The sequence below is a fragment of the Sebastes umbrosus genome, chromosome 10, assembly GCF_015220745.1.
Source record: "Sebastes umbrosus isolate fSebUmb1 chromosome 10, fSebUmb1.pri, whole genome shotgun sequence".
Lineage (NCBI taxonomy): Eukaryota > Metazoa > Chordata > Actinopteri > Perciformes > Sebastidae > Sebastes > Sebastes umbrosus.
Window position 1 is genome coordinate 13,781,087 of NC_051278.1, and position 17,288 is coordinate 13,798,374.

The following is a 17,288-nucleotide window of genomic DNA, read 5'->3' on the forward strand; positions in this document are numbered from 1 at the left end:
TGGTTTCTTTACTCCTCTATGAAAGTAAACTGAATATCTTTGAGTTGTGGACAGAACAAGACATTTTAGGACTTCATCTTGTGCTTTGGGAAACACTGATCGACATTTTTCACCATTTTCAGAATTTTATAGACCAAACAACTAATCGATTAATTGAGGAAATAATCAATGAAAATAATCCACTATTTTTTGACAGTTTATAGATCAATTTATCAAGAAAATAATCAATATTTGCAGAAATATTAGGCTTAATGAGCCGAATATTATAGTTCAATAAAGGGGAAAATTATTTCTTCTGGTGCTCTTTATCTCAGGCTAGGTGGGTCTTCTCCACTCGAATTTCATGCAGAAACTGGTACAAAGTTATCTTAAAACATGTTCACTCATTAAAATTAAATAGGTTTATTCAACAGGGTAGACTGCAGGCATATAATAATGCATTCAAGTGTTATCATCTCAAAAAGTTGCCTACCAGTGATTTATTTAAAGAAAACTTTTATCCAAATTTAGTGTTTTCCTGTCTGCGTTTTCCAGCCTGTGCAGATATTCAGATAACTTTATAGTGGGCCATCTTCATGTGAAAAATATCCCTAAAAATACAACGATCAAGTTTGCCCCTCAAGACTTTTTATTCTGGCAGAGTGGAAAATCCTTTTAAAAACAGCTTTTAGACTGTGCAGCAGAAAAATTCTCAATGGAAACCCAGAACAAGCATTTAAATGCCATAAACCGCCAGAGTAGTTTTGATCAAGTGTACTGAAAACACACACAATGAAATCTGTTTTAATAAACACCAAGAGCACAACCCCATACATCATAGGAGTCTCCACAATAGAAGCTACAGTAGTGTGGAAGGATGGAGGGAATAATGGAAGACAAACAGGAAGCACCTTCCTGTGGCAGATGTTACAGGACTGACCTGTGACCTCTTGTTGCACCGGTGAAAACAAACCAACAGACAGAGATTTCTCCTGACAGGACACCTCGCTGTAAAACATAAAAAAAAATCTTCTGGAGGCATTTTGGTCAGAATTGGGCACAAGCCAGAGTCCTGACACTGAGTGAAGAACCAGACTCCTGTGTGTCAGTACAAACTTGAGCAATAAAAACAATTTGTTTGGATATAAAAACAAACTTCCCCAGTGTCTGTCTGACATCATTTCACACATCTGTAGGCTCGTTTTAGCTCCCTTCCCATCAGGAGAATCGCTTCAACTGACCAAAGAAGTGCAGTTTTACCAAAACCTCCTCATGCGGCAAACCCACTCTGTCTGCCTCTGCTGTGCCATCCCTCTGTCAGAAATGATTTTTAAAAAAAACTCTGATGTCTGGCTTGAATGCAGACTCAAAGGGAGGTTCAGATAGAGGACAGCAGAAAGGAGAACGGGAGGTTTAAAGGGATTCAGAAGTTGGCATGGTTGGTGAAAGTGGAACGAACGAAGTGAAAAGGAGCAGAGGAAGGTGAAACGGAGTGCGAGTACAGAAACAAGATGAAGCTGGAGAGACTGGTGAGGTTGTTTAACATAATTAAAACCACAGAAAATAACAATGTTGGCCGTGTAATGAGCTTCCCTCTCTGCTGTGGGTAATTACTGTCTACTAATACAGAACAATGCAGACCATAATGTGCTAATGCTGCTGGGCCGTACTGGCTGCAGGAGAGGAGACGTTTAATCGTCAAACATGACTGGGTAACAGACCTCGGGTCAGCAGAGGTTTCACTGGGTGATTATTTATGTCGCCAATAAATAAATCTACTGAAAGACTGGTTTCACTGTTAGAGGCTGATTACAGGGTAAAGCGCAGAAAGACGTACAATCCTGAAAAAGAGGCAGTAAGAGGAAACATCAATGATAAATCAATTGCCACACTGTTAACAAGTATATTGTGACATATACGCTGAACAGCTCTGCAGTAGTACATGGGTTTAATCCTGATCTAATGTGTCCAGAGAGAACTGAATGAATAAATGACCCATGGGGTGCTTGTCTACCAAAAAAACGTAGCTGTTGGGGATGTATGATATTCAAGTTTTGGATTCATTTAGTTGTTATTTGGCTTTCTATTTTTCTTATTCCTCTAGTTAAAAAGTCTCATATCACATTGAGATATTTCCAGCACAGCAGAGACAATAAAGTTTGATCAGCCTATAACAAGCTTATATACAACTATATACAGTACATACACCTAGTTAATAGGGGTGGGGGAAAAAAAATCAATACAGCATAGCATCGCGATATTTTGCGTGGCAATATTGTATTGATAAACGGACATCAAATATCAATATTTTATTATATAAACTTTCTTAACAATCCGGCCGCTATTCTGTCTTTCAGAGGTTGTAGCGGGCTCAGTCTTAAAGCTAGAGTGAAGATACTGGTATCATATGAAACTAGAAAATCTAAGGAATCAGCATGTCATATTTGCTTGTCAGGAAGAACGCTAAATAAGGCTATAAATTTTTGGCGAGGAAAACTGGCATGTCCATTTTAAAAAGGGTCCCTTGACCTCTGACTTCAAGATATGTGAATGAAAACTCTGAGATGAACAGAGTGAAAACTGTATCTTATTAGGTAAAACACACGGATGTTGACAAACTGCATTTTTTGCAGTTGAGAAAAGGTAATAAATCACAATATATCTTATCGCAAGAAGCATGTCGCAAAATGTTTAAAATCGTAATAATATTGTATCGTGAGTAAAGTATAAAATAGCTTGCATATGACCAAATATTTCCTAAATGAGAATACTAATTTCACAATTAAATATGGAGCCATTTTGCACAAGCTTCTGTGAACAGTGTTTTCAGCTCGCACAGACATACTCGATCCTGACTGATCAGCCATCCCTGTTATATATCAAGTCAATACTTTCTTCAAGCTGCAAAACACAAAGATATCTCTCCAATTGAGATATCCCCCCAAAATCTCTCTGAAGTATGTTTTCTTCATCCCCATATTTCTTTCAGAGACAATTTCAAAGGAAACCCTTTCAAGAAATAGTGTTGTGGTGAGAACAACCGAAAAGATACAGCTGTGCTCCCCCAAAGCCTGCTGGGAGAACACCAGTAGTAGTAGTAGTAGTATGGCACTTTGGTTCGCATCCAAAATGTATGAGCGTGGATTCAAAGGAGTCGGAAAGCTCTAAAACATTCACAGGCTCCACGCGCCAAGAGCTGATGAAGCCACCAGCTCAGGTCATACATTATGCTGGCTCCGTCGTACAGAGTAAATCCAAGCTCTGCTGGTTTAGTCAGGTACCAGGACCGGGAGGTTAACACTGTACAGGCTGCCGCGGAGACAGACCTGGCCTTTGAGCTCGGCTGCAACCCAGAGCTGAAACAGCATAATGAGGAGCGCCGCCAAACACAACAGAGAATAAGTAAACTGGATGATACAGTAAATCAGCGCTGATACGAGGACGAGCAAACTACTGACGGTAAATATATTCTCTCCCAACAACAGCCGGGCCCTCTGCAGGGTCAGTTGTAGCCAGCTGACCCCATTCATTAGAAGATCAAACACAGTTGAAGGCCCTTCCCATTAAACACCAGTGGCCTTTTCAGCCTGTTTAAACCTGCTGGCGTGGCGGGGAGGAGCTGAGGACTGATTGAGAGCTGCCTGATGTCACTCTGCCTGTGGCCCGTTGCTATGATGAGTTCATTCAGCCTCAGGACACAAAGAGTTAATGGCTGCTTGGATTATGCAACGGCATGCCAGACGCCTTTCTCCTCTCCTGCCCTCCTTTCTCCCCTCTCTCCCCTTCAAACGGGCTGAAGCCAAATTAGGCATTCCTGCACGTTTCGATCAGATGCATTTGAATGCAGCGGCGGCGCTGCGCATGCTTTGGCACCGACGACGTGGGAACAAAACAGGGATTTTGTTTCACTCTGAGGGCGAGCTTCCCCTCACCAGGGCCTCACACCTGCCCTGCGGGGGGAAAGTTGTTGTAAGGATTTACAACTGTCGGAGTGGGTTATATCTGCAGCGGCGAACCTATAAAAACATCTGTATTCATCACTTTAAAAGTAAACATGAAACCATGGGTTATCACTAATAGCAGATAAGTGATCCAGCAACAGCAGATTAGATAGAGTGGAGGTTAAAGACGGTCAACAGATGTCAGCGACTGCATTTGATAAGAACAATAATGTCACTTTACTCTGATAAATACCTGTAATTTCTCATAGCCCAATTAGACATCTTCAGATTTTTTTGTTTGGTCTGATCAACAGTCCAAAACTCAAAGAAATTCCGCTTACTGTGACAAAGGAAAGCGTCAAATCCTCTCAACTGAGAAGCTGGAATTAGTAAATGTTTGACAATTTTGCTTTAAAAATAACTAAAACGATTTTCATAATAGTTGACGATTAATTTTCTGTCAACTAATCGTTGCAGCTCTACTCGCCACTGTATGCCGTTTGAATTATGAACTCTCTTACAAAGACATAAAAACGAAAGGTATCTAATACGAGATTACGAGCATTTCTATTGCCTGTCAACATGGCGACGGCGAGCTAGCAGCTCGCAGATAACGGTGCTAACAATGGCGAAAGTGCTGACAGAGCTAACAGTGTTAATCTGAGGGGGAACTGGAGGGTGGGTGCTACACTTCCGCAAAGACGCCATTGGTCGGGATGGGGTTTTCAGCTGTAACCACCGCATGAGAGCAGTGCGCAGCGGCAGCCGTGAGCTAGCCAGTGGGGCACTCTCACATGCACAAACATGCACTGAAAGCATGTGCGTGCGGCCGGCCCGGCGATGTCAACAATGCACGGAAAAGCTCTGATTATAACACACACAGACGGAGAGTGACTTCATTCTCTGCTCAGGTAGACATTACTCCTCTATATCTTTACATAGACAATAGTTGTTTGTTGTTAATGCTCTAGACATTGAATTTAACACCTTCAAAAAATACATATTTAGAATAGGTTATGATCATGTGTTTTGCATTAGTCAGAAGTGATTTTCTGGACTGAAGCCTTGGTAAATTACAAAGCTCTTCCAGCATACTATCCCATTGAAGCATGGCAGTAAGTAATTGGAAACGCCAAAGAACAAAAATGAAAAACAACAAATTAAAGTCAGCAGCGGCGGTGGTGGTGGTGGTGGGTGCAGGCGAACCACTCCTCCAGCCCAGACAGGAGACAGAGCTGAGCAGCAGGCACCGAGTCAATAAACAACAGAGATCCCTCCAGACTGGCAACCACGAGGGGCGACGGACCAACCACGACAGGAAAGAAGGAGAAAGAGACAGAGATCTACAAGGCCCGACTGCAATCACAACCACAGGGTCCAACAGCAGAGCCAGCAAAACCACCAACACATGAGCCAACGCGCATGCACTCCATCACACGTACATACACACAGCAGCAGCTCCAATACATGGGTCATTAGGAGCAGTAATCATCATTTAAAGCGAGTAGCTCCTCGCAGTCCTTTGTTTATTTGGCTTTATTGATGACAAGCAGCCAGCAGGGGCCACAGAGGGCAGTGGTCATTATGAACTGTGCTTATTTTCAGGTCCGACTAAAGAAAGAAACCTCAGGGAGATCCTGGACAAATCAGCAGGTAAGCTTCCTACACACATACCACACATTTAATGTTGCAGAATGGAAAATATAAGCTATCATAATAACCATCTCTCTTTCATTAATCTCTCCCTCGGGCTGGTAAGAGTTGTTTTTGGCAACCACTGATCCATAACTTCAAAATGATTCCAATCAACACATTTAGACATGGCGGCAAGAAACTAAAAATAAAATGAAGTTAAGATGAAGCATTTCTTTCCCTGTTGCTCTACCAATTTACTTTGGTCAGGAGGAAAATAAGCATAGTGAGGACAATGTGTCTTTTCAATTCCTAATTCATGCAACCTTGCTTCCCTCTGTTGCATTTCTTCTAGCTTTATTTGGAATCAAAGAAGAGGTGTGATGTGGGTGAAGGTATCAAGTTAACATGTCTCTGCCAAATCTTTGCTCATGTTTGATTAAAATTTGAAGACAGTGAAAATGTACATCTATGACAGCGTTGCATGTTTTCTAGGGCTATATGCTTATCTACAATAACAAATTACCTGTACATGACAAAGTTAGCATGCAGCTTGAGCCATGTCCAGATCAAACGGATGTGATGTCACGTTATTCAGACTATAACAATAACATGATAAAAGCGGCAACTTCCTTTTACCTCTGCATAGACTCAAATGAAGCAACTAAATCGATTCAGGCATTAAAAAAAATCAATTACAAAATAAAAATAAAAATAAAATCACTATATAAGATTTTTTCCCCCACCCTTAATGTTTTCAATTTAGCCAGACATGTATGGAGGGAGGCTCCTTGCTCCCTCACTCCTCTTCAAGATCTTTAAAGATGGCAGACCTAGATCAGTTTTGGGGTCACGGGCTGGAGGACAGAGAACCGAGGAGACAAGGACGCATCAATTTATAACCCACAAGGACCCAAAATCTAAGATATTGGGTGGCCAACCATGATTATAACCTCTGAGAGAGTGCAAGAAGATCCTCCCCTGGGAGAAGAGCCCTCTACAATATAGTGAGTGCAAACTGCACATACCAACTGGGTGGAAAAGAGGACTCTCACGTTCAAAAGGCTTCACCTAAACCTGAATAAACACTGTCTGATAAATGACCAGAAACTAGAGCCATGGAAGACCTTGAGAAATCCTTCCCCAGTCTCACAACTCGTGCTACCAGTCAAACTCTCTGATGTGCACAAACACACTGAGAACCAGATCTTATTATTAAACTCTATTCATCATCTTTTTTCTGCTCGATGCTTTGTTTTGCTGTCACGCTCGACTCTGAGCACGGGCTATCCTTGAAACGGCCCTGGCAAATTGTAATAATGACCATATACAGATCTTTTATATAGCAAATGTCTATAGGAAAGTTTAAAACATAGCTGTTATTTCTTCTCCACAGGACTACAATATTTATACATACAGGAAGACTAAATGACGCTACATGTTAAACTAATCTAATAAAACACCACAAACCAGGGCTGGCTCAGTGACATTGTTGAAATCAATATCACAATATTAATGACAATATTTTCCAGAATCAGTATCTGTTAAGATTAATGCTAAACCAGTAAACTGGTCGATGTAGATGTATTGATTTCAGCATATATGTCAGCTGATATATAACGAGAATAGTAGAACAGAAATGTGTGTCACCATTACATAGTTTGTCCGAGAGAGAGCACTGACAGGTTAATTTTTTCTTTGTCACAATTCTTTAAATAATAAATAATCTATGTTATTTCTAAAAAAAAAAAGATGAATAGGACATTGTAAACTCTCAAAAATCAATTTTGGTACTGACCTCAAAAATGTCAGATATAGTGTTTTTACGTTACCTGAAAGCCACCATAGTTCTCCGACACGCTTGTGAAACTGCGGTAATGTGAGATGCAGAGTGCAAAAACGTGGTACCGCCAGCCGCAGTCTGACTTCCGTTGCTTCTGAAGTAGTGTTACTAGTCCGTACTAGTACTCAGTTGGTTGCAATCTGCAACCACACCACTAGATGCCACCAAATTCTAAGCACTGTACCTTAAAGAAACCTTCAATGACCATTTTAAAATAAAAGTTATGTTTAGTTTTTAACTACAACTTGCTCTAAATCATTAACTCAGCCAACAGAAACTTGTTAAATGATAGAATAAGATCATATCACAATATGACTTCAATTCAATAGCGGGTAAATTGAATTATCGCCCAGCACATTACGCAAAACTATACTTCTAAAATACTAAAGCCAGGAATTACTGCCTTGGTCTGCCATAACAAAGTGAGATAAAAGATAAAGCACATGCAGGGCTGTTGTGGTGGATTGATGCAATGATGTGCACAGATGTTCATATAATATCCAACCTCTGCAGCACTATTAGTGAAATAACAAACACGACATCAGAATCAATTGGTGTGGTGGTTAAAAATAGTAGAGTTCAGTTTTAAAGAAAAAAGATAATCTTTCTTAAAATTGTTTAGCAATATGATAAAACTATAATAATGATGTATAAATACGATTACAGCGGTTTATTGCATCAACAGCTGCGCACAAAAGATACCAATCTCTTGAGTGTATTGTAAACCACTCAAATGTTTTTAAATAAATTCCAACAGTACAATTTCCTTTTGACGATTTTTATCCACCACAGGATTGTAAACAGCAACCCGATAGTAAACAGACAAATTCCACTTCACACAATATATTCCTGTGTTTATTTAGACGTCATCCTTTCATCCCCTCTGAAATTTGTGTATTCAGACAATCGGGACCAGTGTGCAGCCAAATAGCCTCCGAGCACAGCATGGGTTAATAAGAGCCAAGCGTATAGATTGTAAAATAAAGCAGCGGCAGGTGGGCAAGCCAACAAAATATCCAGAAAAAAAGCCTCTATGGTATCTGCTCAGAGCTGCTCTCCAGCTGAAACAGGACAAATGCTGCAGATTAGCTTTATGGACCTTGTATTGGAAACCGTGAAACCACCACTTAGTAAAACACTGGTCGATTCCTGAATACAGGAGACCTTCTGCACAATGCTGACTTCCTATATCCCTCATATTTCTGGGCAAAACACCATCAATTTATTGACTGAAGAACAAATCCATTACACATACCGTATAATATACACTGGGGCTTGCTACTCCTGCAGTTTAGATCCATTTGAAAGTGTTTAGTAGTATCTATTCCTGACTGAATGTAGACAAACACTACATATCCCAACACCCCAGACTCTAAACTGTATCCAACCGGGCTCACAGAAAGGCGTATAAATACCACGCCACAACATGGGCATTCTGTACAAGTACGCATTTTAGCCTTTTCGCGTGTCATTTGTATGTCAAGCAAACGTTTGTAGTTAGGTTCAGGCAAGAAAAACACTTAGTTAGGGTGAGAAAACGTCATGATTGGGCTTAAAATAAGTACGTAAATTCAGTAGAATATGTATGGAAACAATGTAACCCGACTATGGAAAACACAACACAAACATCATTAACGTAACTTACAAAACAAACTGTCTCTAACACGGATCTCCTGGTTTAAAATTCCGGTGTATGTTGGGCCCATCCACCTCCCCAACCGCCCACCATAAGTGGTCTTTCTTGCTTTTTATACATATGTCACTTACTCTTACCGTAGCATTTATATGATATCACTGTTTGCTGTGTGTAGAGATGCATGTGTGTACAGTAGTGCGGCAGAAGAACATGTCAGTCTGCTGCGTCGCGCTACTCCGCGAAGCTTCAAATACCTTTGAATATTTCTCACCGAAGCTCGGAAGCACAAAAAATGGTATTTGTGACAGCCCCTTGTTTTCACAAAAAAAATCAAAAAACAAAAAAGATCAAGAAAATATTGAGTTTTTTTTAATCAGGGACTTGCTAAAGACAGCTTAAAACAATAAAATAAATTATACATCAATGAAATCAATGCTTGGGTTTCAGAGGGTTAAGAAGAGAAGATATACAAGTCAATAAAGTCTGGACTCACTATTGAATTCCATCACGAAATTTGATGGCACACCTCTAAATCATCATGAGATGATTATTAGTTTTTGCACAGGCATCCAAATTATTAATGTGCCAGGAGAGATCTTCTCCAGCTGCACCGTGAGGGAGAAGGATCAAAGAGGAGGGTCTCTAGGATGTTACATAGACATTTCACATCTATCTCCGCTCCTCGGCAATACGCCCAGTCATTTCTTCACATAAATACTTCAGGAATGTGATTGTGCCTTGATGAAGCAAGCAGGGGGGGAAATGAAAATGAAAAACACACGAGGAGGAAGGGGTGAAAAAGGAATAGGTAGGCGGATGCGAATGCATTAACATTATGGACATTAACTCCATAAGTAGCTTTCATCTACTGGGAGCTGCTTCAGAGCTGCATTGGCGCTGCTGGTCAGCCACAAATAGAAACCAGATCAAGATGCGAAGAGTGGAGCAGCAAAAACAGAACGATTACTGTAAACTAAAAATAAAAAAAAGATCTGGGTAAATATTGGACAGCGGTGGCCAAATCCAGCAGATCAGACAGAAACATGGTGCGTTTGGTGTGGACAGCTTCATGTGGGAATAAAGCCACTATAAAAATGTCTCATTCGCCGCCATTTCTGGCCTCAGAAAGCCCTTTTAAAAATAGGACATTTCTAAAGCGTGAGGCTGTCATGACAGTACCTGGCTTGGCTCTATTCATGAGTCTTATAAACACCAACCCGTAGCAGCCTCCGTCTCCCCTGCTGCCTGCACACAGAGGACACATTCATCCCAAAGTGGGCACCATGAGGAGACTGGAGGGGGGCGACAGACAGACACTTCAACTTAAAGGAATTTTTCAGCCACTCTGGCTATCACGGTCGTGTTGAAGGCTCAGGCAAACACAATCTGCGCTCGTCTACGTGTGGGGATGAGATAAAACTGACTGAGTTTTGACATGATGAGCGGTGAGTTAATGAGCCTGATCCTTGGCAGGGATAAGAGCATTCCTTCCACAAACTAGGAAGGATCCTTTCATGGCTCTGCGGCCGAGGTTATGAACTTTTAAAAGGCTTTGACAATGTGTTGGGGGGCGTTGCGTCATGTTAATTTCTCTTTTTTCTGGCTCTTCTCTTTTTGGATAACACTCAGAGCACTGCTCTCCACCCGTGCTCTCCATACGAATGGCACCCATGAAAGCATGTCGCGCTGGGGCTCCGAGAGGCTGTTCAAACATGCAAACAGAGTTATGAATATGATAATCAGGAATGGCGTGTCCAATGTGTTGTGTGAAGATGGAAGTATACTCCTGGGAATACATAATGACATGGCAAGACTGCCTTCAGTGATAGACGGAAACCCACCATGCCCCTGCTCCAGACTACACATTTAATTACTGTGTAACTACGGTAATATGTAAACAAGGGCTGCAACTAACAATTATTTTCATTGTCAATTAATCTGTCAATTATTTTCTTGATTAATCGATTGGTTGGTTGGTCTATAAAATGTCAGAAAATGGTGAAAAATGGCGATCAAAGCCCAAGATGGCGTCCGTCCTCAAATGTCCTGTTTTGTCCACAAAGATATTCAGTTTACTGTCATAGAGGAGTAAAGAAACCAGAAGATATTCACATTTACTAGTTCCAGCTTTTCAAATTAGAGAATTTGATGCTTTCCTTTGTCACACGTCACAGTAAGTTGAATTTCTTTGAGTTTCGGACTGTTGGTCGGACAAAACAAGACATATTAAGACGTCTCCTTGGGCTATGGGAAATGACAACCGGCAGCTTTCACTATTTTCTGCCAATTTATCGACAAAATGAATAATTGATTAATCAATAATAAAAGTAACCATTAGTTGCAGCACTAGTGGTGAGTTTCATTAATACAGACAATATGTGTTTAAGATTTAGCTTTACGTATTAAATGTACCACATTTAAATGACATGTTTTCAAGGTTTAAGCTGGAAATCTCGTCCCTGGTCACATTTTAGTTTAGGGACGAAACTAACGATTATTTTCATAGTTGATTAATCTATTATTTTCTCGATTAATCGATTGGTTGTTTGGTCTATAAAATGTCAGAAAATGGTGAAAAATGTTGATCAAAGCCCAAGATGGCGTCCTCAAATGTCTTGTTTTGTCCACAACTCTAAAATATTCAGTTTACCGTCATAAAGGAGTAAAGAAATCAGAAATGATGTCCCCTTCCTCCATTGTACAGTGCAAGCAATAATAAGCCCAAATAACTAACTTGAAACAGCAAAACCCCTTTAGAAAAGCATGGAGGTCAATGTCTAGGTCCTGCTACATACAACGAGTGTAATCTGACCGTTTGTTCTTGTTTCACAGCCTCTGAATAAATAGAAATAAACAGAAAGCGTACTGTGTGTTTGAGAAGCTGGTATCAGAACATTTTTTGACTTTATTTCTTAAAAAATGACTCAAACCGATTAATCAACTATCAAAATAGTTGCAGATTAACTTAACAGTTGACTACTAATCGATTAATCATTGCAGCACTAATGTCAATTGTTGGTATTGTGTATATTTTTCCAGTTTCTAGTTAAATCGTATGGATGAAATAATCATTTACATTTACTTCCCCCAAAACTGGGGTCCATGGGGGAGGGGGGAGGGGCTGCCCCCTTTCCTCCATTGACCCCCACACAAAATGTAGTTTAAACTCTTTAATTTTTAACTTAAAAGAAAGCTTCTCTCTGGAGTAATGAATGAGGAAAGCAGCTGTATAAATGTGACTTTCACTCTTTGTACAGTGCAAGCAGTAATAAGCCCAAACTTGAACCAGCAAATAGCAAAACCCCTTTAGAAAAAGCATGGAGGTCAATGTCTGGGTCCTGCTACATACAATGAGTGTAATCTGACCGTTTGTTCTTGTTTCACAGCCTCTGAATGAATAGAAATAAACAGAAAGCCTACTAGTGTGTTTGAAAATGAACATTAGCTTGTTACGAATTTTGACCTTTTTTTTCTTAAAAAATTACACAAGCCGATTAATCAACTATCAAAATAGTTGCAGATTAACTTAACAGTTGACTACTAATCGATAAATCGTTGCAACACTAGTGTCAATTGTTGGTATTGTGTATATTTTTCCAGTTTCTAGTTAAATCGTATGGATGAAATAATCATTTACATTTACTTCCCCCAAAACTAGGGGTCAATGGAGGAAGGGGGAGGGGTGCATTGACCCCCAAACAAGATGTAGTTTTAAACTCAATAGAAAGCTTCTCTCTGGAGTAATGAATGAGGAAAAGCAGCTGTAAATGTGACTTTGTACAGTGCAAGCAGTAATAAGCCCCAAATAACTAACTTGAACCAGCAACAAACCCCTTTAGAAAAAGCATGGAGGTCAATGTCTGGGTCCTGGAGCAATGAATGAGAAAAAGCAGCTGTATAAATGAGACTTTCACTCTTTTGTTCAGTGCAAGCAGAAATAAACCCAAATAACTAACTTTAACCAGCAAACAGCAAAACCCCTTTAGAAAAAGCATGGAGGTCAATGTCTGGGTCCTGCTACATACAATGAGTGTAGCAGTGAGTTTGTTCTTGTTTCACAGCCTCTGAGTGAATAGAAATAAACAGAAATGTATGAGTACTGTGTGTTTGAAATGTCCAATAGCTTGGTACCAACCTTGGAGGCAGATAATACCGACGGTGTACACGGTATCCACCGGTGTTTTCCTCCGGTTAATCACGTCCCTCCGCCGCCGCCGGGTCTCTCTCTCTGCTGGTAGATCCATCCTGAGATCCTGGTGCTCGGCAACGGGAGCGTCCAGGTAAACTAACCCGAGTTACCTGCGCAGGTCGCTGGCCTGCTCACCTGGTTGTTGTGTAAACTAGCTCACTAACAAGGCAGAAACATGTGGACGCGTCTGTGTGTCGGTTTACAGGCCAGCGAGACGGTAACGACTTCACTTCACACACCGAGGAGAACAAACCGCCGAAAGTTTGGAGCAGAAGTTTAGACGTCAGTTGGGTGAAGACAACGGACGGTTGGTGTTGGGTTTCAGGTCCTCGGAGGTTTAACTACAACCCGGTCTCTGTGTCTGTGTGTAGCCGCCGTCCGTCTGCGTCCAGAGCCGCAGACCGCCGGTCGCAGTTCAGTTCAGTCTGCAACAAGAAGGAGTTCAGCTCCGCGGTGTTTCACTCTGCTTCCTCTCAGCTCTCTAGTCTGTAGTGTGAAGCTTTACAACCAACGGCAAGCAGGCGGAAACTATACACGGCAGTTCCGGTGAGGACTTTCAAAATAAATCATAGAAAGTGTAATTTATTTTGATTTTGATTTTTTATTTTTTTTGTTGCACCGGAACTGCCTCACAGAAATGACCTGAGCAAAAAACAAAAATAATAATAATTATAATTATAATAATATAATAATTTAATATATATATATATACATACATACATACACATACATACATACACATACACATACACATACACATATACATACCTACATATACATACATATATATATAAAAATAGAAAACATAAATAAATAACAATAATAATAATAATAATAATAATACAAATAATAATGATAATAATGAATAGATAAATTAAATTAAAAAAAAAATTTAAATGGGAAGTGTCATTTAAAGCATATTTTCTTTAAAATTTGTAACATGCAAGCGTACTTTCTAAAAAAATATTATTTTAAATTACAATAAAAAAACAGTTCCGGTGAGGACTTTTAAAATAAATGATAGAAAAAGTGTCATTTATTTTATTTATTTATTTATTTTGCATCACAGAAATGACCTGAGCAAAAAGAGAAAATACAATGTCAGCAAACAGAATGTCGGCGCGTCTGTCTGTCTGCTCACTTGTCTATTTTTCTCTTTCAAAGGTCTTTTTATTAATTGTCAATAATCAGTAGAACAGTCACTATACAGGGAAAGTTAATTTTTGTTTTTCTGAACAACACTCACCCAGTGACACAACACATCAATCTTTAACAGTATTTATAAAGCACTTAAACCTGCTTTATTATATAAAAGACATGACAATCTTACTTTTTACAATATGGGACCTTTAACAGTACAGGCAACACCCCTCAACAACTTCCAATCAACTATTCAGTTCAGTACATACCAAAACAAATAGAAGTAGATTTTATTTTGAAATCACTACATCCGGTATCAATCTGTGCATCTCTGGTGGTTTGACGTCATTCCCTGTTTTCCCTCCGGAGCAGCTTCCGGTGCCCGTACCCGACCTGGGATAAAGAGTACAACACTGCGACCCCCTGGTTCAACCTGATCACTGTTTAAAACACTCTCATATCATGCAATTCATTCAGTCATAGAAAAACTAAGTCCTGCATGCGTTTATCTCCACTAGATTAAATGTTTTTGGAAATTAAATTAAATTTATATATGTATATATGTATACAGTATATATGTATATATATTTAAATAGATTTTATTATATTTTATTATTTTTCATTTTCATTTTAATTTTAATTTATTTTCTATTTTATTTTTTACTTGTGTATATTCTTTTTATTTATTGATCTATTTTTTTTTGTAAATAATATGTTTTTCCTGTATCTATACTGGCTTATTTTATATTAATATTAAGTTTGTTAAGTTTCTTTGTACTGAGAATGTTATTATTGGGGATGTTTGTGAATGTTTGTTCTGTTGTTTCAAAATAAACAAAAAAACAATATATATGTGTTTTTGTATGTGTATATAATGCAGATTAATAATGTAATGTGTATATAATCCAGAGTAATTGCAAAATTATCCGATTGGGTCCTCAAGAAAAAGAAAAACATCAGTTCAGAGTGGCTTTACCTATTCCATGCTACAATCTATCTAGTTTATTATTATGTTAATTTGTTTATCCATAATTATCTGTATAATAGTTGGCTCTATAATTACTGTAGGTGTGTCAATGCTCTAATATCACAGTTAAACCAGCAGCTAACTAGCAGCACATTCTGTACGTTTAAGAGTTTGACAGGTAATAAATTATGGCACAAACCCAGTGAGTCCAGCCTATTCAAATCCATCCCACTCAGCAGGAGGGGACGGCCCTGCTGGCAGCATCACTGGTGGTACTGTGTGTGGGACTGGTGCCATGCTGCTGGTCCAGCTGGCTCCTAGACGGCTGAAACATGCAGTCGACCAAGCTGAAGGGTCAAACAGGTGTCACCGCTGATAGGAAGGGGATGCAGTGAATAGGAGGACACAGTTGTAAAAAATGAATTTAAAAAAACGTATTATACAAAAACCTTTAAAGGTCCCATATAATGCTAATTTTCAGGTTCATACTTGTATTTTGTGTTTCTACTAGAACATGTTTACATGCTGTAATGTTAAAAAACAACTTTATTTTCCTCATACTGTCTGTCTGAATATATCTGTATTTACCCTCTGTCTGAAACGCTCCGTTTTAGTGCATTTCAATGGAATTGCAACAGAATTGCGTCGCTAGGCAACAGCTTGGGTCCATGTGTACTTCCTGTCAGCTGATGACATTCACATACACTGCAACCAGGAAATAAGCTGGGACACATTTAGAATGTTTACGTTTAAAATTGTGTCAAGGGTCTAAATATTGTATATTCGTGACATCACGAATGGGCAGAAATCCTGACAGCTTGTTTCAAATGCAGAGTTTCTGAATACGGGCTGTGTGTATTTCCCTGTGGATTGAGTGTTTCAATACTTTCACAGTATTTATATAGTACTTAAGTCTGCTTTATAATAAACAAACATGAAAATCTCACTTTTTTATAATATGGGACCTTTAATGAGAAGTTAAAGTCTCTGAGGCACTATAACAAACTCTATTACTCTGCTTCCAAGACAGCCGGGAGAAGGAGCCTGACAGTTCTCGGTAGAAGGAAACCATCCCGGGGTCATTCAAAGCTCTCAGTGAAGTGATAAAAAGGGTTCAGGCTCCACATTAAAGCGCTGACATACTGTGAGATTACCAGCGAGCAGAGAAACCTCAGACTGACTTCCACCAACAGGAGGGAAAACTCTGGGAGACATATCACATCTTGGCAACGCATCAGGGTTCCCACACTTACTTAGACACTGACGTTTAAGATCTCGCTTGGTGGAATTCACTGTGTTATAATTGCAGGGTTAAGGAAAGGGCAACGCATAACATTAGTCTTGATCTTGTCAAGTATTTTCAAGCCAATTCATTCATCTAAGAACTTTAAACAAAGTTTTTTTTCAAATCAAGGGCTGCAGGAAATTCTCAAATCAGTCACATACAATCTAATTTAAGAATAAATAACAAAAACGCAACTATGAATAGAAAATTGTTGGATTTATTTCTCAGAAAGTGGTTCAGATTTGCTATCAGATAGTATTCATGACATGTGGCCGTGGTTCCCATCCTTTTTCCTAACTGACGACCCCTAAGTGACATATTTTAGGGATATTTCATATTATATTCAATGATTATTTCCTGTGAATATTGTATCAGAGATGAGTTTTCCTGCTATTTTTAGGAACTTTTAATACAATTCTCTGTATTTTTTCATTTTTAACAAGCATACATACTTAATAGCTGCAGTGTTTTCTTCTCCCTGATGCTTGGCCTTCTATCAGCTCTTTGGTTGTTTTAACTGTGTACTTTTCTAATGCAGGACGAGGCTGTTTAGCAGAGAGGGAACGCTCTGAGCTTGTGTTCAGGTTCTTCACCGAGCCCTTATCCTGTTTATACCTCAAATAATAATACAAACTTTAAAAATAACAATTTCATTTAGTTTTCTTCACAGAAATGA

The 17,288-nt window shown here is 39.3% G+C and overlaps 1 protein-coding gene across 1 annotated transcript in view; it reads right to left on the reverse strand.

Annotated features, from left to right (window-relative positions):
- The window catches only part of ptk7b (protein tyrosine kinase 7b), a 90,222-nt gene extending 76,482 nt beyond the window's left edge, over positions 1 to 13,740 (reverse strand). The window contains exon 1 of the mRNA XM_037781554.1: positions 13,167 to 13,740. Coding sequence (XP_037637482.1) covers positions 13,167 to 13,275 — 109 coding nt within the window. The 5' untranslated portion in view covers positions 13,276 to 13,740. The remainder of the gene's footprint in view (positions 1 to 13,166) is intronic.
- Positions 13,741 to 17,288: the final 3,548 nt, after the last annotated feature.